The sequence below is a fragment of the Mastigoproctus giganteus genome, chromosome 2, assembly GCF_048544385.1.
Source record: "Mastigoproctus giganteus isolate SK-2022 chromosome 2, ASM4854438v1, whole genome shotgun sequence".
NCBI lineage: Eukaryota > Metazoa > Arthropoda > Arachnida > Uropygi > Thelyphonidae > Mastigoproctus > Mastigoproctus giganteus.
In genome coordinates, this window is record NC_143576.1 from 89,590,639 (window position 1) to 89,616,321 (window position 25,683).

The 25,683-nt window shown below is 35.5% G+C and overlaps 1 protein-coding gene across 1 annotated transcript in view; it reads right to left on the reverse strand.

Moving 5' to 3' along the window:
- LOC150089405 (DENN domain-containing protein 1A-like) overlaps positions 1 to 25,683 on the reverse strand; it is a 263,359-nt gene that overhangs the window by 11,813 nt on the left and 225,863 nt on the right. The window contains exons 17-19 of the mRNA XM_090389970.1: positions 22,397 to 22,510; positions 12,656 to 12,708; positions 1,708 to 1,864 (exon numbers count right to left, since the gene is read on the reverse strand). Of these exons, the coding sequence (XP_090246096.1) occupies positions 1,708 to 1,864; positions 12,656 to 12,708; positions 22,397 to 22,510 (324 nt within the window). The remainder of the gene's footprint in view (positions 1 to 1,707; positions 1,865 to 12,655; positions 12,709 to 22,396; positions 22,511 to 25,683) is intronic.

Here is a 25,683-nt window from a genome sequence, read left to right on the forward strand (position 1 = left end):
TGTTCACACTTTGTGCATTTAATGCTTTGGTCTTTACTGCTTAAATTCATCTCTATATTTCCACTTAAATTCATGATGTCACTAACTTGTAAAGTTTTTTATTTCTAAAAAACTATTATTAATAATCTGTTAGATGTTTAGTAATAGTAGTAGTACTCGTATATAGTGCAAGGAGGCCACAGGCTTTTGTTGCACTAGCAAAAAAAAAATAATAAAATAAATAAATAATAATCCAAGTAAATAATAAAATGTATTACATGCTCGAAATGCTTTTATCAATATCATTAATAAATTTTGTAAACAGTAAGGAACTCCCAGGGACTCCACTAATAACATTAGTTCAAGAAGAGTAATGCCCATTTATAACCATCCTCTGCATGCTACCACTCAACCAAACCTTTATCCATAGCAACAACTTGCCCCTAATGCCACACTGCTCCAATTTGTACAGGAGTCAGATCGCAACTGGTCAGATGAGATCTCCCTTTAACAAACCCATGTTGTAATTTCCATATAATTCTGATCCTGTAAAACATTTTCCCTGGAACAGAAATCAAGCTTACAGGTCTTTAACTGCTTATGTCATCCTTTGATCTCCCTCTGCCAAGAGGAGACACATATGCACACATCCAATCTATAGGAATGTTCCCTGAATCTAAGAATGTTCTCATAATTATGGCCAAGGGTTTGCGTACCTTCTTTGCTGCTTCTTTCAATTATTGGATAGATCCCAACAACATATGATGTATAAAGCTATGTACAAGGCAAATGCAGTCAACCAGAATCAAAAGATGAGATGAGCTGAAGAAATGAAATAGATCATGTGGTAACCAATAAAGATGGAATTCAGCAATTTCTCTTCCACTTTCTTCTCAGTTATAACAGTGTATTTTTGGTATTCCAATCCCTGAAATCTTCTCGATGTATGGATGTAGATACAAAATATTTAGAATTTGTGGTTGATAATAATGTAACCAGTCATTCTAAAAATAAGAATCTGTGACAATAATTGAAAAGAAAAGCAAATGAAATTAAATAAATTTAAGTAAAGCACAGTGTCTAGCTGTCTTTTCTTATACCCAAGTTACTAGCTGACATACTTACATACTTGGGAGGGAGGGAGAATGAAGATGATTAAATTAAGATATTATTTAAGATAATGCAAAACAAAGTAAGCTGCAATGATTGTGAAAGATATGATTCATACAAATCTTTTCATTTTAATAAATGAAATTATCAAATTTATACTAAAAGAAGGCAGCTCAAAAATTCAAGCCTCTGAATTTAATAGTAGAAAGATGTTATCATTATAATGATTCGACCATCAGGTGAAGGTAGAATCATGCTCTAAAAGAACACAAGCCTGATGCAATAGAAGCTGAATAAAGAGATATGTAAATTTTAAATTGAATGTAGTGGTGCCTATTGATATATATGGGATGTATTTTTACTTGTTAACATTTCATATATCCTTGTTGTATTCATGTAAATATACTGGTAAATTTATCAGATCTAAGTCAACCATTAGTTTGAGTAATCAGTATTCAATTGTAATAAATTACCAGGTAAGCATAGTGGGATGTTATTAAAAATATATCAAAAAGGACATCATTTGCCTTATCAGTACATACTGGAAATAAATATGTCTTGTGATATAAAAATGACATTAAAAATATTATCAAGACAAAGCTTTATCAGTATACATACCTTAGTATTGGCATTTAAAGAACTGGTCACCCTATCCTTAATGGAAAGTTTAGAAAACAAGACATCTTCAAGATCGGACATTAAGTTCATGTCAAGGTTTTGTAAATGGTCTTTAAAAATATCTTCCACATCATCATCATCTTGTCTGCAAATCATACTAAGATATACAGAAAAATAAATAAATAAATAAATAAATGCACACAAGTACCTGCCTGCCTATATGTGTAAGTGTGTGTGCACACACAATTTTAATTTTTTATTTTTAGAATTAGTGCTAACTATGAGAAAGTGGTATGTAATGTCTGGAAATTGTGCATATTTTGTGGTCACTTTGCCAGTTTTGCTGGAAACTGTCACAATGCATAAAAAAAAACCCATAAAAGTTTCTGCCACAAAGACAAAATTTGAACTCGTTCCTTTCCCGTGGTACAGAAGGCCAACACTATCATAACCACTGTGACAAATGCAAGGGCAATGTGCGTCTCTCTATGCATGCAGAGAGAGAGAGATAGAGAGACCTACACACAGTATTACCAAATGCTGAATCATGAAATTGCATTCTAGTAAAATGGAGCTTTCATGTAGGCATGCACAACATATAAAGCAACATTTAATTTATAAAGCTATGTAGAAGGCAAATAGAGTCAACTGGAATCAAAAGATGACATGAGCTAAAGAAATGAAAGAAATCATTGGTAGCCCACAAAGGTTTGCACAATTTTTATGCCCCATAGATTGCCATGTGAAGTGTGGAACAAATTCTTACAAAATGGGTGCAGTAAATAATATGATATATATAAAATATAATTGTGATTAAGATCAATTTAATGGAGAAAATAGGACAGGTAAACAAAAACTACAGACAACATGGGATAGGAGAATCAAAATTTTAATAGTACAGAGTTGCCACAAAATATTACCAAGAGTGTAATAAATGCATTATAAGTGAGAGTAATAAAGCTCAATCCAGCATGAACTGTATGACCAAGATTTTACCAAATGACCGTTACCACGAGAAAAGTGGTGCAAGTACTGGCCACAAAATTGTGATGCTGCACTGAAAAGGAAAACCCTTCTTTGTGTGCAAAATAATAAAAAATTTGATGTAAAAATAACTAATTGCTCAACCAAGTTTATAATAACTTTTGATAGTATTAAGATTATTAATATGTATAATTAACCACTCTTTTACCACGTGGAGATTTAATATATATTTTATTAAGCATAGCCTAAACTAATATATACAATAGTGTGACGTTTTGGGTATCTTGCCAATACCCATCATCAGACCGCGTTGCTGACTGCCCTCAGACCTGAAGAGAAAATCCATTTTTTCTTCAGGTCTGAGGGCGGTCAGCGTGGCTCCAAGTAGTAAAAGAGTGCTTAATTATACATATTAATAATTCTTATTGGGTGGGGGAATGAGAGCAGTCAGCAGGACAGTCTGATGATGGGTATCGGCAAGATACCTGAAATGTCACACTATTATATATATTAGTTTAGGCTATGCTTAATAAAATATATTAAAAACTCCACGTGGTAAAAGAGTGGTTAATTATACATATTAATAATTCTTAATGGATAGCAACCACATAACGTCCTTCCCCAACTATATTTTGATAGTATATAACAGAGCTATGGTGCTCAATACATTCTATGTTGATATCTATATTTGTAGAAGAATAAGAGAAGTTTAACTCAATATGATATGTAGAACACCTCCATATGATACTCTCCAGAAATTATAATGAATAAAAGATTAATGCAAAATGATTACAGTAAAAAAAATCAATTGAAAACAATTCAAAAGACAATTTTTCTTCCTGAAGCAGACAATGCTTTTTGACTGTATGTCATGATCACAGGAATGGAAATTACAGTGTGTGAGCTTGAATCTTAAATAGAGAGATTATTTGTCTTCACGCATGCTTGTGAAAGGCCGTGATTATTTGTCTTCACGCATGTGTGTGAAAGGCTGCGATTATTTGTCTTCACGCATGCGTGAGAAAGGCCATGATTATTTGTCTTCAAGCATGCATGCAAAAGACCATGAATCGGAGATTAGATATGGACAGCAAACATTAATAGAATTCTCACGTAATTTAATTTCGAAGGTTGCTGCAATTAATAGTCTCGTATAATTACATTGGACACTAAGTATTTTGGCCTCGTTAAATAAAAATGTATGTTTTTTGTTAACAGCATGAAAGGCTAATTCTGACGCTGCTGAACGAGAAGCGCATAGTAAAAGACGAGTTTCAATCACTGCAAGAAATGTTGTATACCAAGTCATTTATTTGTATCCTGAAAGAGGAAAGGACTGAGCAATTGTTCAGTATAGCGTGTAATTTCCATATTGGTCTGGCCACTAATAATCTCCATTTAAAATTCAAGCTCACATGCTCCATAGTTTCCATTCCCGTGATCACAACAAACAGTTGAAAAGCACTGTTTGCTTCAGGAAGGAAAATCATTTTTCAAAATTTATGTTTGACTTTAATTAATTTTTTTTTTAAATTGTTTTTTGAATTGTTTTCAACTGATTCTTTACTATAATCATTTTGCGTTAATCTTTTTATTCATTTTAATTTCTGGAGGGTATCATACGGAAGTGTTCTACATATCATATCAAGGCAAACTTCTCTTATTCTTCTACAAATAATAACTTTTGAAAAAAAAATTTTAGAAACACCTGAATAAATTTAGACTAATGAGTTAATTAACCATCAAGTGAGGATGTCAAAAAAAGTCATGAAAGCAGATATAGTGATAAGCTAAGTTCATCATTCAGTCAAAAAAAAAAGGCTAGAAATAATTTAAAACAGACATTTATCAATTATATCCAACATAAAAATAATACAATTATTAATTTTTTTTTTTTTAAATTGCAGAATCGTTGTTTAATATATCTTTTAGAAAAAAATAAATAAATAAAGGGAGTCGCCCAACCCTTGAATATATGTAAACTTTTCCTGTAATATGTCTGAAATAAAATAAAAGATATCACCTGTGGATTAATATTAATGATAGTGTGAGAAGTGGCTCAATTTTTCCATTATTTTGGAAAGGTGAGATAATAGCAAAAGGATCAAAAATAAAAGATGGGGATTAATCACTCTTTTAAGAAATTCCCTGAATATGAGCAAATATCCAAGCAGAAGAGGAAGCACTAATGGAATAAGAGTGTGCTAAAAGGTGACACAAGAGTTAATTTTGGAGCAGATATAGTAAAAACAAGTGAAGAAATTATATCATGTCATGAAAACTTTATAGCCATCAAAATTATTCAGAATTCTAATCTCATTCTGTTGGAAAAACCAAGTGCAGCACTGAGTGGGATTGTTCAGACTGGTAGGAGGTGGTTTACAAAGACTAACAAGGTCTAGTCTATTTTGGACTGGGACAGTCTAAATGATAATAGTACCATCAGGACATAAAGGAGATAGAAGTATGGATGGAGTGAAATTGAAAACAATTGACAAGTGGCAAGTTTGTCATTCTTGGATTTTGTAAAATCAATGTTTGTTTTATCAATAACCTGTGGTTAGGATTGTCTCGTATTCTAGTAGTTAACTGAATAAGTTATGTAAGGTCATTAGTAAAAACAAATGACTCATTTTACAGCTAGGATAGCAAGCACTGGAAAATCAAGGCCAGCTGGAGTTATCAAATTAATATGGAAAGGAAAATGACTTTACAGTGAGGAAAATTAGCCATGAGAAAGTAGTTTCAGAGAAACTCTACTTTCTTATGCCTGACTTGTAGAGTATTCAGAGGGTGACAGAAATAGCCAATGAAATTGACAGAATGTAGAAATGAGATTTTAAGTCAAAGGAAATCATAAAGAGGAGATTCGAGGTTAGAAACAGGTGACAAGGAATATCACATTAGAAAGATATAAGCTGAATCTTTAAAGCATGGGGAGCAATAGAATAAGTTATTTATTAAGATAAATAAAAGGAGTGGTATTTCAGAAAACAAACAGTTCAGGCACTGTTATAAGGCAGTAAATGAGGGTTAGAAGCCCATTGATGGAAATGTACTTCCCTAAGATTAGAACTGAGACAATATTTGGGAAATGATTAGAGTGTTTAGTTCTATCAGACTGAGTATTTTTATTTATAATTCATTATGGTAATATCTCAGAATTAGGACAGAACACATACCACAGGGCGCATTATAGCCTTAGTTGCTAATGCGCCAATAAAATCTAAACCAAAAACCATAGCACAGGTACAAACAAACTTATTTTTGAAAAGTGTCAAAAATTTATATTTAAATGCTAAAGCTACGCAAGGTGTGATCAAAAGATTTGGAGACCACTTCTGTATCTTGAAATTCTGGCACCATAGCAATTTGCAATCTGTTGCAACATGTTTGGTAACTCATGTAGACAAAGTTGCCCAGGAATCACTTCTATCTGTAGCCAGTCGGATTAATGCACACCGAATAGGTGTTTTAAGTGTTTTGCTGCATTTTGAAATGAGTGATTTTACTGTGCAGTGAATCTGCATCAAATTTGTTTCAAATTAGTGAAAAGTGCAACATCAACTCACATTTTTTTGTGTTTCTGTTGCACTTTTCAGCCTTTGGAGAAGATACTATATGTTGTTCAAAGACTTTGGTCTGCAAAGCTTAAAGAAGGTCCTTGTCTATCAAATATGGTCCTTGCTGTGGACATCCTTCAACTTCTAACAACCAATGATTCAATCTTTCATGTTTGATCAGCAGTGACCAACATTTTACTATTCACAAAGCTGTTAGTGAAATTTATATTTCTTATTGGATATGTCAATCAATTTTAACATAAGATTTGGGAATTTGATATCTTTCAGCCAAGTTAGTGCAAAGCATCTTCACTGGTACTCACAGAAAGCAGTGTGTTCTCACATGTCAAGATACTGATGATGTATCAAGGGGGTATGGCCATGCCCTAGAAAGGTCCAGTCTTCTTAATGGAAGACTATACTTCTTCAAGGCCCAAAAATGTCAGACAATCTCGATCAAATGCAAAGGTCATACTAACTGTAATTTGATTCATAGGCACTGTTCATTATGAATTTGTTCAGCACTGTCAAACAATGAACCAGGAATACTAAAAAACAGTTCTAAAGTGATTGCTGGCATGCTTTCAGAGAAAACAACCAGAAAAGTGGGGAAATTTGGGGAATTGGTGCTAAGCACTGCCCATGCACACTTGGCACTTTCCATTCAGAATTTCTTGCAAAGCAGCACTCCATCACTGCAGGCTCCCATCTGACATATTCATCAGATTTAGCTCCCTGTGATGATTTTTCCCCCAAAGCTTAAAGCAATTTGAAAAGTCACAGATTTGCAACAACTTTCATGTTTTGGTGCCTGTTTTGTATATTGTGAGGTTAAGGAAATTGATTTGATTGTTAACTTCTGTTTCAAATGTATATTTTAGTCTATCATGTATTGAGTTGAATTTAATAAAAAGATTATCAATTGTAGTTCTATTTCCTATCAAGAGTCATCTGCATAACGTATATATAGTTTAATCCCTGAAGGGTAAGGCTGTAGTATTTGGTTTTCTATGGTTGCTAAATAAATCTCAGATAAGGGGACAGAAATTCCTAGACCCATGGGGAAGCCGAATATTTGTTGAAATATTTGGTTATGAAACCGGAAGTGTCTAGCATCCAGTAAGAATGAAGTAAGTTCTAAGATATTATTGATGGAGAGAGAGGTGCGATTGATTAAAGTATTGTCCATCATTAGGAATTCTCGTAGAGCTTGTAGTGTAAAAGGCAAGTGTACTTTTGTATATAAAGAAACAACATCGAAAGACGCTAAGATGTCTTCGCTGGAAATTATGGCAGTATTTATTTGTTCGAATGCTTGATTTGTGTTACTAACTTTAAATTTTGAGAATCTTGTGGGGGGGGGATATAATTTTTACTAAAAAGAAGGATAGGTTGGCAAAGGCAGATTTGCTAAAGAAAACTATTGGTCTTAGGGGATGGCCAGGTTTGTGTAATTTGGTGATGCCAAACATATGTGGGAGGATGTTGTTACGTATACCGATTTGCTGTAGTGTGTGTAAATTTCTTTATTAGATCTTAGTCTCCTTAAGATAACATCAAGCTTATTTTTTAGTTTGGAGATGTTATATGCGTTATCAATTTTGTGTATCTTGGTCGGAGAGGATTTGTTCCATTTTGTCGACATAGGCGCGCTTTTATCTAGAATTACAATTGTGTCACCTTTGTCGGCTTTTTGTATAATAATGTTAGGAATATTCTGCAGTTTTTGTATGTCTAATAGTTGTTGTTTTTTCATGTTGAGTTGGGGGGTGAGTTTTGAATTAATAATGGCATTGGTTTGGTGCATGATTTGCCATTTATCGGGGTGGTTTTCGAGTTTAGTTTGTAACTCTATGATGCAATCTTTTATGGGATAATGGTGGTCCCTTATAGTGAACTTAAACCCATATTCCAGTCATGAAAGCTCAGTGGTAGCGAAGGTTTGTGATGAAATATTAATGGTGGAACTCTGTGGGGGGGGGGGGTTGTATTTTTTGTGTGAGTATATCCCATTTTTTAATATGCCTTTGTTCCACAACATTGAGGGCAGCATTAATGCATGTGTCATTGAAGGTAGTAAATTCTATCCAATTTTGGCGTCACATTTCATTTTTAATATTGAATCTTAACTGATGTATTTGATGTAATAATTGATATTTTTTATTGAACCTTTTATGTAATTCTTCCCGTATAATGGTGATTGAGGTTTGGTGTATAATGTGGGGTGTATAAAAAGTGCTTTTGGGAAAAATACAAGCAAATTTAGGAATTATGTTATGGGTAAGGCATTTTTGTAATTTTTGAACATGCAAAACAAAAAGACACACCTTTCAGAAATACTTGTTAGGTATTTTACTAACAAATTCCATATTTCAGCCAAATACTTCAGGGATTAAACTATATGTACGTTATGCAGACGACACACTCTTAATAGGAAATAGAACTACAATTGATAATATTTTTATTAAATTCAACTCAATACAGGTAAATATCTACACTTTGAATCACACCACCCACTTCGTACAAAAAAAGCCGTTCTTTATAACCAAATTCATAACGCTATAAAATACAGTTCTTCACAAGATGACTTGTCTGTTGAATTACAATATCTTACAAAAAAGTTCTTGTCCAGGAAATATCCGTTCCAATTAATCCAATACATAATTTCCGTCGCCAAGAATAACACCAACAATTTATCCAAACACAACACAAAAGGGAGCACGGGCATCATTCTCCCCTATCACAGTAGTCTCGCTAGACAATTCCGTCAAGTGTTCGCAGGCACTGACATCACACTTATATTTTCCTCATACAACAAACCAGGGTCACTATTTAATACACACAAAGAAACATATAAATATCCAATAAATGACACGAATAATATTGTATATTTAATTAAATGTCAGCAAAATTGCAATGCCTGCTACATCGGAAGCACCACTACCAAATACGGTTCCACAAAAACTTCTAACACACGGGCTAGGCTTATTACCATTATAACAGCTTTAGAACAGGGCAATCCAGTACCGAGCTTACACTACACATACATTCCCACAACCACACCCCTTTAGTTGATTCTGCCATTACCATCACAAAATTAAAATCTAGTTACTAAATTTTTCAATACGAAGCCCTTATTATAGAATGGTGCCGCCATCACACCAAACTAAATGTCCTAAATGCGAAACTGCCCTACAACCTTTCCCCAGTCTGGAATCTCAAGCACTTAAGATTCCCGCATGTCAAAAAGAGCACAAGGGAACATAGAAGTCTTTAAAAACACACGTTCTCTTCTCACTTTAGTATTGCCAACTGATGACGTTAAAAAATGAAAGTCAGTTGTTTATGACTTTTGGCTTCACCGGTTTCATATTTTAAAGTTTTTATTAATTCTTCAATGACAACCAGGGACGAAGATGTGCACTTCTACTTTCTTGTTCTTGATCATATTTTAATTCCGTTTTTAATTTTTAATTCCATATCCTTACTAATTAATTTATTTTTTAAACTCTAAATTATTCAAAACCTCCTAAACCTCAAAATTATTCATCCATCCTACTTCATGTAACAACAGCAGATTATCTAAGGTGAGTACCGTTTATTAAGCTTTGCTATTCGAAATTGAGTCCAATCATATCAGTACTTTAAGAAATTCTATAACTTATCTAATTAAGAAAATTTTTAAGGGGGGGGGGGGGGGGGGGCACCAAATCTCAATTAGCACCGGGCGCAAAATTTCAAATGGCATGCGGGCACCACATACCCTAGGAACGCCTCTGTATATCAAGATTTGCCTTTAGTTAGACCTCATGTTTCAAATGTTATTACATAGTCAATTTATACAGCTGTCATACAGCCTTAATTCAACAGGTGCTTAAATTGCTAAATTTAGTTCCACGAACTGCAAAACTGAAAAACATATCAATGAATAACTTTCCTTTGTCACCTTGATGAAAAGATTTTTTTATTTCTTTTGGCAGAAACAAGTTAACTATAGAGTATGTAAATAAAACATATTTACAGATGTCCCATAATATGATGGTCACCAGTATTTCTTTTTCTTTTTGGGAAAAAAACAAAAGGGCAAGATTGTGTTCTTTAAAATTTTATTCTTTATTCAGATATTATATTGGATAATAAGCACAAATGCTATTTTTGGTAATAGGTTATTATAATATTTTTTGGATTGTATTTCTCAGGAACCTTAGATTAAATTTTAGGGCTGTGAAACTGACTAAACTGAAAATAACTGAAAACTATACAAAATTAACATAGGTGATGTAAAGGTGAGGCAGTTTTTATGCAAACATGTATTTGTACAGAATTTTTTTACAGTTTCCACAATTAAAAAATAATCAATAATTCAGATTGAAACTGAAGCCCAAGCTGCAATGTGTCTGCTAGATAGTTAATATATACACTATATAATTTGCAGTTTCTATAAACCAAAATCATTGTTGCAAAAAAAAAAAAAAAAAAAAAACACACCAATGTGCTTATGTTCTTTCATAAAGTTTTCTTGATTTTTTTTGTTCTTGTTTCAACTAAGCAAATGATTGAGTATATTTTAGTGAGGATGACTTGTTTAACAAATATTGCCTTCTATTTTAGACGAATCAAACCAAAAACTCAGTGCAGTTTCTTTCAACTGCTCAGGATCATTTAAGAAGTCATGCATTGAATAACCTGGGCAATCAATTAGGAACAAGCTTAATAATGATCCTGCATTATAGAATTCAGGAGATGTATTTCAATTGGATGACACTGCTATCCTATCCCCAGCTGCTTTTTGTTGAGGCATATCTTTTGCATTCAGAATGTGATCACAATCTAAATGCAAAATTAAGATCCTGCTGATTGCACCAATACATTACTGCTTTATCTCCTGTACTTAAAACTTTTCATTTGACACCTACTGTTGCTATACTTTGAGGGGCATTTGGTAGTACACTGAACAACCCCCCCATTTCACCTGTCACTGGCCACATCTGATAAAGATGATAAAAATTTCACTTAGCAGTTGTTAACATTTCCACTGTCTTCCAACTATTTCAGCTGTGCAGCTGTAAATCAGCCCTTTCCTTAATTCAGGCGCATTATAGCCTCAGTTGCTGATGCGCCAATAAAACCCAAACCCAATCCTTAATTCAGTATGAGAATTAGTAGTATACTTTAAAATTTATTTCAGAGCACATGTCATTCAAACAACTAGTGAAAATATAGTAGTGTGAAATAAATGCCCAGTAATATACCAATTGTTTTGGAATTAAGAAGTGATCCCCCCTCCTCATGTTTTGATAGTATTTGACACTTCTGATTTATGGCATAGGGAAATTGTTGGCAGATCATGGAAATATCTGTTATTATTTGTGAATAATTTTGGTGATTATTTGTTAATTTTCTTGAACCTACTGAAAACTGAGGAGTTTCCCAGTCCCATGGTTCTAACACAAAACATTCTCTCAATACTGTAAACAAGGGCTTTGTTTAAAATATAAATTTAAATACATAAATTTGACATAATGAATAAGTATACAGACAAGTGTGACTATTAGTTATTATATTTTATCATTCAATCATATGCTTCTAAAGTTGGGATGCCATTTCCAACCTGCATGACTACTTAAGGTTATCTCATAAAGGCAAAATAACAAATAATAAAAAACACCAGGGCAAAATAACATTTTTTATGTGGTATTCACTGGACTGAACTATTTGACATAATGGCCAAGTTATTACATCAACTGATGACACTGCAATTTAAATCAATTCAACTTTAATTTCTGTTTCAAACTTTCTTTTTCCTAATTAAAATTTTATGGCTCCATTTACTAAGTAAAACAAAAACTTGGACTGTCTCCATTTCAAACTCTATGATACCAGAAGAAAATGAGTACATACATATTTGCTAGATATGACTGTATATTGGTTGGAAGTAGCAATGACTCCTTATAACACTTCACAGATAAATACATAAACAGCAAAAGACTGCATTATATATAAACGAATAGGCCAATATTAAGTTATATAGGTATTTTCAATTTGATAACCATAACAAGAGTTTAAACATTATAACAAGGCAGCTACTGCACAAACAAAGGAAGTTTTTGGACATACGGTTGTTGTTGTTGTTTTTTTGTTGTTGTTGTTTGGTTTTTAGGAGCATTAGCAACTAAGGCCATATTGCTCCGGGATATGCGGTGGTCATTCCCTGAATGACCTTTCCGCATCCTCCGTATTTGGTGGTGACGGGCTCGAACCCCGGTCTAATCAAGAAGCGTGTGCTACGCACTGCTGCTCCTTCCCACCTGGCTACGGAGGCGCCTGACATACGGTTGTTAAGACCATCAAAATAACTCAACAGAGCAGTATCTAATGAAGAGTGATAAAAAAATACCTACTTTACTTGTCTGGAGCTAGTGTCTTGGGCATCTTGTTTTTTGTATATTACCATCTTTGGGGAAAGTAAAAAAAAAAAAAAAAAAAAGGAAACGAGGTTACATATATAAAACAAATATAAATATATACAGTAAAATTCTGTTATAATGGATACCATTTGAACCAAAATTTCATTATAAGAAAATATTTCTAAGTCTCAGCTGACTTCTATTTTTAATATTAAGGGAAGTTGCTCTGTCCCACACAAAAACAGATGATGAGGTCTGAGATGAATGCCTACTTTTATTAGCTAGTGAAAAAAAATCTTATAATGAGTAATCTAATGTAGTTAAAACTGAATCCACACTGACTGCACTAAAGTTTTTGTAATAATGCAAAAAATTATGATTCATGTACCTCCAAGTTCTAATGGGATTTTACTGTATATCTTTTTTAATGGAATTTATATTTCATGGATCATACTGTTATTATAGTCATACAGTTTGCAATGGCTCTCGTTCATAAACAATATATTACAGTATAACCTCCAAAATTTGGACAACCATGGGACCTGATCCTTGATGGACGTTGGAATTTTCCAGATTTCAGGTGATTATATTGTGCCATAAAAAAAAAAAAAAATCTCACATCATTATACAGTAAAAATAAAATTACTTCTGTCCTTCCTTTCAAAATATACCACACAATGTACAGTATATAAGGAGCAAGTCAATAAGTCATAAAAAACCCAGCTCCATAAATACTAAATGAGCAGTTGTAAGATTTCAGCAATAGGCTGCAAAACAGTCCACGGTAATATAAAAGTGCCATTTATTGAGTTTGCGTCAGATCAGAAAGCACCCTGATTCAACCCCAACAAAGAATGGTAAACAGAGGTAGTAGTAATGACTGCCATGGAATTCTCCCTGTGCATTTCCAAAATTCCAGGAGATATCACCAATGTTGGTATTGCACACTTCTGAAAGAAGTTGCAGAAAATGAAGTGCACTACTGAGACATGGAATACTGCATGAAACCCAAGGGATATTCATGGTGGGAATGTGCTCATCTTCCCCACAGCCATTACCTTACCTCTAGAGATTTCCATTTATTTGGTTCACTTAAATAGCATCATGATGACAGACGTTTTTCTTGTGATGTAGAGTTTGAAAATGATGTACCTCATTGGTTACAGCAGTTGCTAATGTCTTTTTATACAGTAAGTTTCCAGAATTTGATAAAGCATGGGGATAAGTGTATGAATGTTTTGACCCCCCCCCGCCCAGCCTCGGGCTTTGATCAGAGTAAAATTCAAAAACTTTGGGAGGTGAATTATGGCCACAGAAGCCGATGCGCCAACAACTAACAAAAAATAAATAAAAAAATAAATAATTGACCCCCCCACTTTGGGAATTATTTACTGTCTTCCCCATATTTTGGAAGGGAAAAAGGAAAAAAGCTTCACACAATGGCTTAACTGAAGTCCCAACATTGAAAATTTTTGACAATATAATCCTTACCCAATAGATAAGGGCCGACATATGCATTTTAAATGACCATAAGCCTGTGGGTTACTTAATTTTTTTTAAGATGATATATGAGCAAATGCTAATGGATGACAGTTGCTGTGTCAATTTTTAAATGACAACCTAAATGCGGTACAAATGTTCACTAAACAGCAAGCATATATTCAGTCTTGATTCATGTATGAATCTTGAAACTCAGATAAGAATCTATCAATTATTTGCCATCGAGTCACTAATCTTGTTCATAAATACTTTGTAACTTCAACTTTTTTATTCTAATGATATCAAGAAATTTATTAGATCATTCTACAATAAATTTCTTGATGTAGATGGAGTAAAAATTTTAAAACTTTTGTTAAAATTTTCTGGAAAACGTTTTATGGATCTGAAGTGAAACTCCACTACACACAATCACTTCTAATGCACTGCTTTGACGATAGCCATTCAAAGAACTAAATCTGCCAATTTCTGAGTTGTTTGCCAGATCTGCTCATTTTCTTAATCATAGCAGGGTAATGGATGATGCTGGATTTGAAAAGTTCAACTCTATACAATTTGCACTATCTTTAAGAACGTTGCATACTTTAATATTATGCATACAGACAGACAAATAAACACGCACAAGGTGTCCATAAATTTTTACAACTTAAAAAAAAAAAAAATTGAAGCATCTCATACATTTCAAACGATAATCTAACAGAACCTGGGCAGGGAGTTTTGTTTTAAGTTACAAACCCCATACAATTGTCTTATTTATTTGTCATTCTGCCAATACTAAAGTTCACACTTCAATTTTGGTTGATCAAAAAAAAAAAAAAGACAATTTAAAAACTACAAGCATGAACATACACTGATTTTTACTATCCTTAGCTAGTATTTGAACAGTAAAATTAAAATGTGATGGTAACGAAGGAAACATCATGTGATCCATGACACAACAGTTAACTATGAGGAGGGTTTGAAAAGTTTGTGGCTTAAGTACGAATAGGTAGTTGTTTGTTATTTGGTTTTTAGGAGCATTAGCAACCAACATTGCTCCAGGGATATGCGGCAGTCATTCCCCGGCCTTTCCGCACTGCTGCTCCTACCCACCTGGCTATGGAGGTGCCGAATAGGTAGTGGTACAGTATCAAAAATTTTGTATTTAATGTACAACACTTCAAATAGTAACCCATCAAATTTCATGCAGTTTCAATAACATATTTTTTTTAATTATAGGTCTCTTATACTTTCTAAGTGTCCATGCCACCTATTTACTTTCAACCGTATATTTGTTGTTCTGAATGTTTTTCTTATTTCTATTATTTTTCTTAAAACTCTTGTTTTTGAAGATTAATTTTTGATCAACTCTTTTAGCAGTAAATACATACATGCCAGAGATTCAATTATTTTTCTTAAAACCCTTGATCCTGAAGATTAATTTTTGATTAATCCTTTTAGCAGTATATATGTAGATCTACAATTTTAAAGTTGCTTCAAGTTATATATTGCTTTAACAAATGAATTGCCTCCAATCTAACTAATTAAAAATGCAGTTATAAGGGAGGGCAGCATGAAATTGGCTTTGAAGATCAGAGGAGAAGATTGCACCAGTTGAACCTCAGTTTTTTCCAGTTTGGGCTTACACCAAAGCTAAAATTATAAAATTTTTGTGGAATTCTGATTTTTGGATTAAATTCCACTGAAATTAAATTGAATAATACATAAATATATGTAAAGGGTATATTGCTGCATCAAAAAAAGTAATGACAAGTTTTTTTTTTTTTTTTTTTAATTCTGATTTGAATTGACAATAATTTTCTCCAGTAATTGGTCAATAATGTCAAAATAAGAAATATTAACATTTCTTATTTTGACATTATTGACCAAGAAATATTAACAAATCTAGGCATAAATGCATTTATGTACAAAATTATTTTTTTATAAAATTTTAAAAATCCATTAAAAAACTCACTTATCAGATCCCACTCTACAAAAATGAGAAAGACATACTCATATATGGCAAATTGAAAGAGTTAATCTTTTCTTTTTACCCAGCTTTTGGTTCCATAGGTTAAATTATGCATAAAAGTTTATTTTAACAAAATTATTTTAAAAATAAGCTTTTAAGCATATTTTCGTGAGGAATACAGAAAAATATATTAGCAGCATTAGTAAAGGCACATGATGCAAGAAAGCAAGTTTATATAGCATCAGCTAAAAAAAAAAAAAAAAAAAAAAAACACAACAACAAAAACAACACCCTTCTTGTTTCATCCATCCACTTGTTCCAAATTTTTGTTTAGTTCTGCCTTGCATCTATTTAAGCTATCAGCTTCTACGACAGATGGAAGTCTGTACCAGCAATTAACCATCTGCTAGCTAAAGACAAACATCTATCGTACAACTGTCTTTCCACAATTTGAATTTATGCCCTCTCAGGTGATTATTCTGAGCAAGAGGAAGCATCCCATCAGCATTGAGCATGCCAAACCACTCAAGGCTTTATACACCTCAATTAGATCTCGTCGCTGGTGCCTAGTCTCCAGAAACTGTAATTTGCAAATTTAAGCCTTTCTTCATAAGAGCAACCTTTTATTCCATTCACTAATCTTGTTGCCCTTCTCTCTACTTGTTCCAGAGGTCTACATCCTTCTTCAAATAAGGCCTCCAGACCTATATACAGTACTCAAGGTGTGGAATGACCATTGCCTTATACAAGGGGATAATCACCTCCTTATCCCTGCTAGAAAAATTACTGTATATTATTGACAATACACCATGAGCTACTCTTGCAGACCATCTGCATTGCTCAGAAAACTTCATATCTGCCTGCACAATTACTCCCAGGTCTTTTCATTCTGTACCACTATCAGTGTAGTACCACAGAGTTGATGTGTTACTCTGGGGTTACTGCTTCCCATATGCAGTACTTTACATTTGTCAATGTTAAACTTCAGTTGCCACCTCTCAGCACATCTGCTCAACTTTTCTAGATCCTATTGCAGCAGAGTACTCTCATTAACAACCCTTGAGAGAGGCGGCAAGCGAGTGCATTGAACCACTGAGGCTGGTTATGCGAGCATCACTAGACTCTGGGGAGATTCCCTTGGATTGGAAAAGTGCAAATGTATCTCCCATACATAAGGGTGGCTCTAAAAGTGAAGTGGGAAATTATCGACCTGTCAGTCTGACTTCAGTAGTAGGGAAAATCATGGAGGCATTGATCAAGGGTGGAATTCAGGATCATTTGGATCGAATTGAAATTCTCAAGGATACTCAGCATGGTTTTGTAAAGGGAAAATCATGTTTAACAAATCTGGTTCGCTATTTCGAAAGGGTCACTCACGAGCTGGATTTAGGGAATAATTTCGACATTGTTTATTTAGATTTCAGCAAAGCTTTTGACTCAGTCCCACATGAGCGGTTGCTTTATAAGCTGGAACAGGTTGGAATCACTGGAAAAATCCTTAGATGGATAGAAGGATGGCTTCAGGGCAGGAGGCAGAGGGTTGTGATAAATGGCTATTCCTCAGATTGGGTTGCTGTAAGAAGTGGGGTTCCCCAAGGATCAGTATTAGGACCACTGTTGTTTTTAATTTTCATAAACGACATTGATGAAGGGATAGAGGGCGTGATGTCTAAATTTGCAGATGATGTTAAAATTGGTAGAGTAGTTAATGATCACTGTCAAGCTGAGCTTCTTCAGAGAGACCTAGATAGACTTCAAGAATGGTCAGAAAAATGGCAGCTGTGCTTTAATCCAACAAAGTGTAAGGTATTACACCTGGGAAACAGTAATCCCAAAATAACTTATTCACTTGGTGGAGTTCAACTAAACCCAGTACTGGAGGAAAGGGACTTGGGTGTTACGATACGGTCAGACATGAAATTCTCTGAGCATTGTAAACAGGTTGCAAGGAAGGCCCATGGTGTCCTATCGATGATCTATCGAACTTTTGCAAGTAGAGATAGGGACGTGATAATCCCATTATATAAGGCCTATGTTAGACCACACTTGGAATACTGTGTTCAAGTATGGAGACCGCACCTAAAGAAAGACATCGAGCTTCTTGAAAGGGTGCAAAGAAGGGTAACTCGCCTGGTGAGATCGGCAAAAGGGCGTCCGTATGAAGAAAGACTTCGAATATGTGGGTTGCAGAGTTTGGAAACTAGACACCTTAGGGGAGATTTGATTGAGGTGTTTAAGGCTCTGAGAGGCATCAGTAAAATGAATGAGGACAAAATTTTCAAGATTATAAATGATGCTAGAACTAGGGGACATAAATTCAAGTTACGCGGGGAAATGTTTAGATTGGACTGCAGGAAGTTTTATTTTAGCCAGCGAGTTATAAATTACTGGAATAAGTTGCCTTCATGGGTGGTAGAGGCCGACAGTTTGGGGAAATTCCAAGGTCATCTGGATAGTACTTTCGGGTAAGGGAAGCGCATAGGATGATAGGATTAATTTCCTTTTTATTTAATTTTTAATTTCATTTTATTATTTTTATTTATTTATTAATTATTATTATTTATTTATTTATTTAATTTTTGTTTTTATCATTGTTTTGTTCGGATTTTTTTTTTTTTTTTTTTTTTTTGGCTGGTGCAGCATAAGCCATAGGCTTTCTTGCACCATACGGCCGTTACTAATACTAATACTAAAAAAAAACCCTGCTGACCTTTGTATCATCTGCAAACTTGGACATTAAGCCTGATATACCATCATCAATATCATTAATAAATACAGAAAACAACAATGAACCCTGGGGGGACTCCAATAATAACATTAGTCCACGAAGAGCAGTGTTCATTGATTACCATTCTCTGTCTTCACACACTCAACCATTCCTTTATCCATAGCAGCAATTTGCCTCCAATGCCACACTGCTCCAATTTGTGCAGCAGTCTTCCATGTGCAACAATATCAAAAGCTTTTCTAAGATTCAAATATATGATAACAAAATTATTCTTTGCATCCAGTTCCTTTGTGACCACATCACAGTATCCAATCAAATTGGTCAGACAAGACTTCCCCTTAACAAACCCATGATGTGTCTGAGCTATAACTGAAGTCTTGTCTAGATGATCCTGCAGTGCTACTTTAACCAGTGCCTCCATTAATTTCCCCAGAACAGAAGTTAAACTAACAGGTCTGTAATTACTTGTCTGCCCTTTGATCCTCCTTTGTGAATTGGAGACACATTTGCACATCTCCAGTCCATGGGGTACATCTCCCGAGTCCAAGTAAGCTCTCATAATTATGACTAAGGGTTTACTTACTTCCTTTGCTGACTCCTTTAATATAACTGGATTGATTCCATCCACAAAAGGTGCCTTTCTTATGTTTATCTTAAACATTTGTCCTCCACTTTGCTCTCAGTTATTACAAAATCATCTAGGTCACTGCCAGAGTTCAATTCACCACTGGCATTCCCCTCCTTGAATAACACCTCATGTGTGAATGTAGATGCAAAATACTCATTTAGTTTGTTAGCTACCTGAGCAGGATCATCAACAGTTGAACCATCGATATCAATTGGACCAATCTGATTAATTTACTTCCTCCTAGAGTCAAGAAATCTTTGCTGTTTTTCTTTGCATCCTTTGCCAAAGATTCCACGTAATCTGCCTTTGCCTGCCTAACCTCCTTTGTGATTTGGTTACAGACCAGCTTATATCTATCGTAGGTTTCTGTGTCACCTCTTAATTTATATGTATCCGACGCATTGTTCTTCCCTAAAAAAAAAAGTAAAGTGCAGCCATTATCAACCCACAGGATGGAAGCCTCCTCAACAATTCATGCTGAGGGAAATGGACCATAATCTGCCACGCTGGTCCAGTGCGGGTTGGCAGATCGACTGTATTCAGCAGTCAGGGGCTTGAACCCCGGTCTACTCAAAGAGCGTGTGCTACTGCACTCCCGCTCCTGCCCACTCGGCTACGGAGGCCGCTTTCTTCCCTACCACATGTCTAATTAGTTGATCTGTTTCCATTTAGACCTAAATCTTGAACAAATTTCTTAGTTGGTATGAAAAGCCTAGTAGCTTTCAAGATTAATTCTTTGAATGCTTCTCATTTTTGAATTTGCCATTGGTTCCACTGTATAGAATTTAAATACTGTGCCAGACAACCATAGTCACCTTTACGAAAGCAAAAACCCTTCCTTTTACCTTTGATGGTAGTTAGCTCTTTGAGTAAATCCCACTTCAGCACACTGTGTTCACTGCCACCTAGTGGTTCCTTTATCTGCAGATTCTTTATGCATGAAGAATCACTACTGATAATCAGATCAAGAGTGTTACTCCATCTAGTTTCTCTGGGGTAGAAGTAACCCCAGAGAAGCGTACCAACTGTGTGGTACTACACTTAAGGTGGTAGAAAATGAAAAAGACCTGGAAATAATTGTGCAGTCAGATATGAAGTTCTTTGAGCAATGCAGACAGGCTGCCAGGGCAGATCATGGGGTTTTGTCAATGATTTATAGGAATTTTGCTAGCAGGGAAAAGGAGGTGATTGTCCCTCTGTATAAGGCAATGGTCAGGCCACACCTTGAGTACTGCATACAGGTCTGGAGGCCTCATTTTAGGAAGGATGTAGATTTGCTTGGGCATGTACAGAGAAGGGCAACAAGATTGGTGAGGGGAATGAAGGGATCCTCTTACCAAGAGAGGCTTAAGTTCTGCAAATTGCAGTGGCTGGAGACTAGGCACCTGCACAGTGATCTGATTGAGGCGTATAAGGCCTTGAATAGGTTGAGCACGCTGAATTCTGATGGGACCCTTCCACTTGTTCAGATTAAGAACCTAAGGGGGCATAAATTTAAATTAAGAAAAGATAGATGTAAAATAAATGTGCGGAAATTTGCCTTTAGCCAGCGGGTGGTTAATTGCTGGAACAAGCTTCCATCTGACGTTGTGGAAGTTGATAGGTTGAATAAATTTAAGGAGGAACTGGACAGGCATTTGGAGGGAATGGTGCGATTTTTTTTTTTTTTTTTTTGGCTGATGCTGCATAAGCTCATACACTTGCTTTCTTGCATCACATGCCACTACTACTACTAGCCGACCGGGCTAGCTGGGTGGGTAAAGTGCCTGCCTGGCAACCCAAAGGTCGCGGGTTCAATTCCCGCCTCGGGCTTGGATCAAAGTACTGCAAAAACCTTGGGAGGTGCATTATTGCATTATGGCCACAGAAGCCTATGTGCCAACAACTACCAAAAAAAAAAAAAAAAAAAAAAAAACTACTACTACAATCATCCAATAAATCCACAAAAGCCTTGCTAGTGTGTAAAGTAACCAACCCACAAATTCCAGTCAATATCTGAGAAATTAAAACCCCCTTTATAAGACACTCTGATTTACTGGCCCACTCTATTTCTCTGAACAGCTGTTTATTATACTCATCAGAGTCATTAGGCCTATAACACACTTCTCTCATTCTTGCTTTCCCAGTGCTTATGTCTCACTAAACTCGCCATTCACTGCACTGCACTGGCCAGCCATGTTGACTGGCTGTACTTCCTTGGATTTTATGTGCTTCTTAACTAATAGCATAACCCTTCCTCCCTTTCTATCCTGTCTATCTTTCCTGTACACATTGTACTCCCCAAATTCCAGTTCTGTATTCCTTATATCTGTGTGACACCACATCTCTGATATCCCAACAATACCTGCCTTTGATGGTTTGACCAACACCTCAAATTCATCAAATTTATTTATCAAACTCCTAGCATTGGTGTACAAGCAAGTATACATGCACCAGTTCCTATTCTTAGCTACCGTAACACAGCCCATGTATTTACTTGTTCCACAATGACTCCCAGCAGTCTCTGGAATCCCTTGAACCTTGTTTTGCAAGCTGCTGCTCATTCCAATAGAAGCAGTGAAAGAATCACTTTCACCTCTGCCAGCGGCTACTGTTAATCTATTAGTCTGTGTATCCCCCAAGCTAGCAGTTTTCCAACCCACCTAACACTGCCTCGATAGCATCAGAAAATATTCTTGCACTCTTTCTATTAAATTGTATCCTATCCCTGTAATATGCATCAATTTGTTCCCTAATTGCTTTAGGGTAATATATGACAGAACAGTCAGGAATATAGCAACTTCTCTCACTTGATCTCTCAATATATGCTATTTCAATGTCATTTAAAGTTCCTCAGAATACAGATACCCTCTACAAAAGCAATAGTAACCAACATATTTTATAATACAAACTTTTTTTTAATATAAGCTAAAATAATATGCTATTAATTACCTTGCTCCTATCCAACATATTTACAAGTGCTCTGTTGTCTGACAAGTTATTAACAAGTGCTGGAATTTTTGCTGAAAATCTTCTAGAAGAATGATTTAAATATCCTTTAGTTTTCTATAAAAAAAATGAATGAAATATTCATCTGTAATAACAAAATTCAACCATAATATATTAATTGTATAAAAATATGAAGGAGTTTAAAGAGTTTCAATATTTTATTTTTTATATTGACCTCAAAAACAAAAGGTACTGGTATCTATACTACTCTAGTACTGCATGAGATGACAGAAGACACTTGTCGCTGCTGGACTTGAATTTTAACAGATTCTAATTTTCAGGAAATACATAAGAAAAAGGTTGTTCCAGAGAACAGAAAAAGTGTAATTCAGTGAGTTTGGAGCTGACCTGCGAATGGGTGTTGACTAGTTTATGCAAATGCTTGGAAGAAAGAGGTGAATCATGGATGTTAATTCAGAAGAATATGGTAAAATCTATTAGAAAATGCAGGCAGAAAAACTGAAGGTCTGTGAAATAGGGAAGGAATGAGGGCTCTTTAATTAACCTGACTTCACTCTTTTGTACTGTCTAAGAGTTTAAGAAAGGTTTTGGGGATACCACCTCATAGAGGGGAACTATTCCATGGTAGGAGTGAGAGCAAAGTGGAGCAGAAGCTGTTGAAGATAAAAATAAGAAAGGCACCTGGGATGGATGGGATCCTATCCAGTTATATAAAAATAGACAGCAAAGGAAGTAAGCAAACCATTAGCCAAAATTATGAGAGTTTCTTGGATTCAGGGGAGGTACCCATGGACTGGAAATGTTGAAATGTGACCCCAGTTCACAAAGGAGGAGCAAAGGGTGACACAAGTAATTACAGACCTGTTAGTTTAACTACTGTTCTGGGGAAATTAATGGAGACACATCTATTAATAGAAATTAATAGATTAACAGTAGCCACTGGCAGAGGTGAAAGTGATTCTTGCACTGCTTCTATTGGAATGAGCCACAGCCTGGAAAATAAGATGCAGGATATTTCAGAGACTGCTGGGAATCATTGGGGTACAAATAAACACATAGGTTGTGTTAGGGTAGCTAAGAAAAAGAATGGGTGCATGTATACTTGCGTGTACACCAATGCTAGGAGTTTAGTAAATAAATTTGATGAATTTGAGGTATTGCTCAAAACGTCAAAGGCAGATATTGTGGGGATTTCAGAGACGTGGTGTCACACAGATATAAGGAATGCAGAACTGGAATTTGGAGAGTACAATGTCTACAGAAAGGATAGACAGGATAGGAAGGGAGGAGGGGTTATGCTATTAGTTAAGAAATACATAAAATCCAAGGAAGTGAAGCCAGTCGACATTGCTGGACAGTGCAGTGTCGAGTCAGTTTTGTGTGACATAAGCATTGGGAGATCAAAATTGAGAGTAGGAGTGTGCCATAGGCCTAATGACTCTGATGAGTATAATAAGAAACTGTACAGGGAAATAGAGTGGGCCAGTAAATCAGAGAGTCTTATAATGGGGGATTTTAATTTCCCAGATATCAACTGGAATTTGGGGGCTGGTCACTCACACACTAGCAAGGTTTTTGTGGATTTATTGGATGATTGTTTTCTACATCAGCATGTTTGGGAGGCAACTAGAGGGAGTAATACTCTTGATCTGATTATCAGTAGTGTTTCTTCATGCATTAAGAATCTGCAGATAAAGGAACCACTAGGTGGCAGTGATCACAGTATGCTGAAGTGGGATTTACTCAAAGAGGTAACTACCATCAAGGGTAAATGGAAGGGTTTTTGCTTTCGTAAAGGCGACTACAGTGGTCTGAGACAGTATTTAAATTCTATACAGTGGGACCAACTGATGATGTTACCAACAGCAAATTCAAAATGGGAAGCATTCAAAGAACTTATCTTGGAAGCTACTAGGCTTTACATACCAACTAAGAAATATTGTTCAAGGTTTAGGCCTAAGTGGATGTCAGATGAACTAATGAGACATATGGCAGAGAAGAAAAATGCATGGGATACATACAAATTAATACGTGACACAGAAGCCTATGATAGATACAAGTTGATCTGTAACCAAGTTACAAAGGAGGTTAGGCAGGTGAAGGCAGATTACGAGAAATCTTTGGCAAGGGATGCAAAGAAAAACAGCAAAGAGTTCTTTACTTATGTAAACTCTAGAAGGAAGGGGATGAATCAGATTGGTCAACTGCTGATGATCCTGCTCAGGTAGCTAACAAACTGAATGAATATTTTGCATCGACATTCACACATAAGGAGTTATTCAGCGAGGGGAATGCCAGAGGTGTATTCAACTCTGGCAGTAAGCTAGAGAATCTTGTAATAACTGAGAGTAAAGTGGAGGAGAAATTGTTGAATATAAATACAAGAAAGGCACCTGGGATGGATGGGATCTATCCAGTTATATTAAAGGAGGCAGCAAAGGAGGTAAGCAAACCCTTAGCCATAAGTATGAGAGCTTCCTTGGACTCAGGGGAAGTACCCATGGACTGGAGATGTGCAAATGTGACCCAAATTCACAAAGGAGGATCAAAGGGCGACACAAGTAATTATAGACCTGTTAGTTTAACTTCTGTTCCAGGAAAATTAATGGAGGCACTGGTTAAAGAAGCACTGCAGGATCATCTAAACAAGCCTTCAGTTATAGCTCAGACACAGCATGGTTTTGTTAAGGGGAAGTCTTGCCTGACCAACTTGATTGGATACTATTATGCAGTCACAAAAGAACTGCATGCAGGGAATAACTTTGATATTATATATTTGGATCTTAGAAAGGCTTTTGACACTGTTGCACATGGAAGACTGCTGCACAAATTGGAGCAGTGTGGCATTGGAGGTAAATTGCTGCTATGGATAAAGGGGTGGTTGAGGGGGAGAAGACAGAGAGTGGTAATCAATGGACACTGCTCATCGTGGACTAATGTTATTAGTGGAGTCCCTCAGGGTTCAGTATTGGGTCCATTATTGTTTTCTGTATTTATAAATGATATTGATGATGGTATAACAAGCTTAATGTCCAAGTTTGCAGACGATACGAAGGTTGGCAGGGTTGTCAAGCACACTACTGACACTATGCTACTGCAACAGGATGTGGAAAGGTTGAGCAGATGGGCTGAGAGGTGGCAAATGAAGTTTAACATTGACAAATGTAAAGTACTACATATGGGAAACAGCAACCCCAGACCAACGTATCAACTCTGTGGTACTACACTGACAGTGGTAGAGAATGAAAGGGACCTGGGGGTGGTTGGGC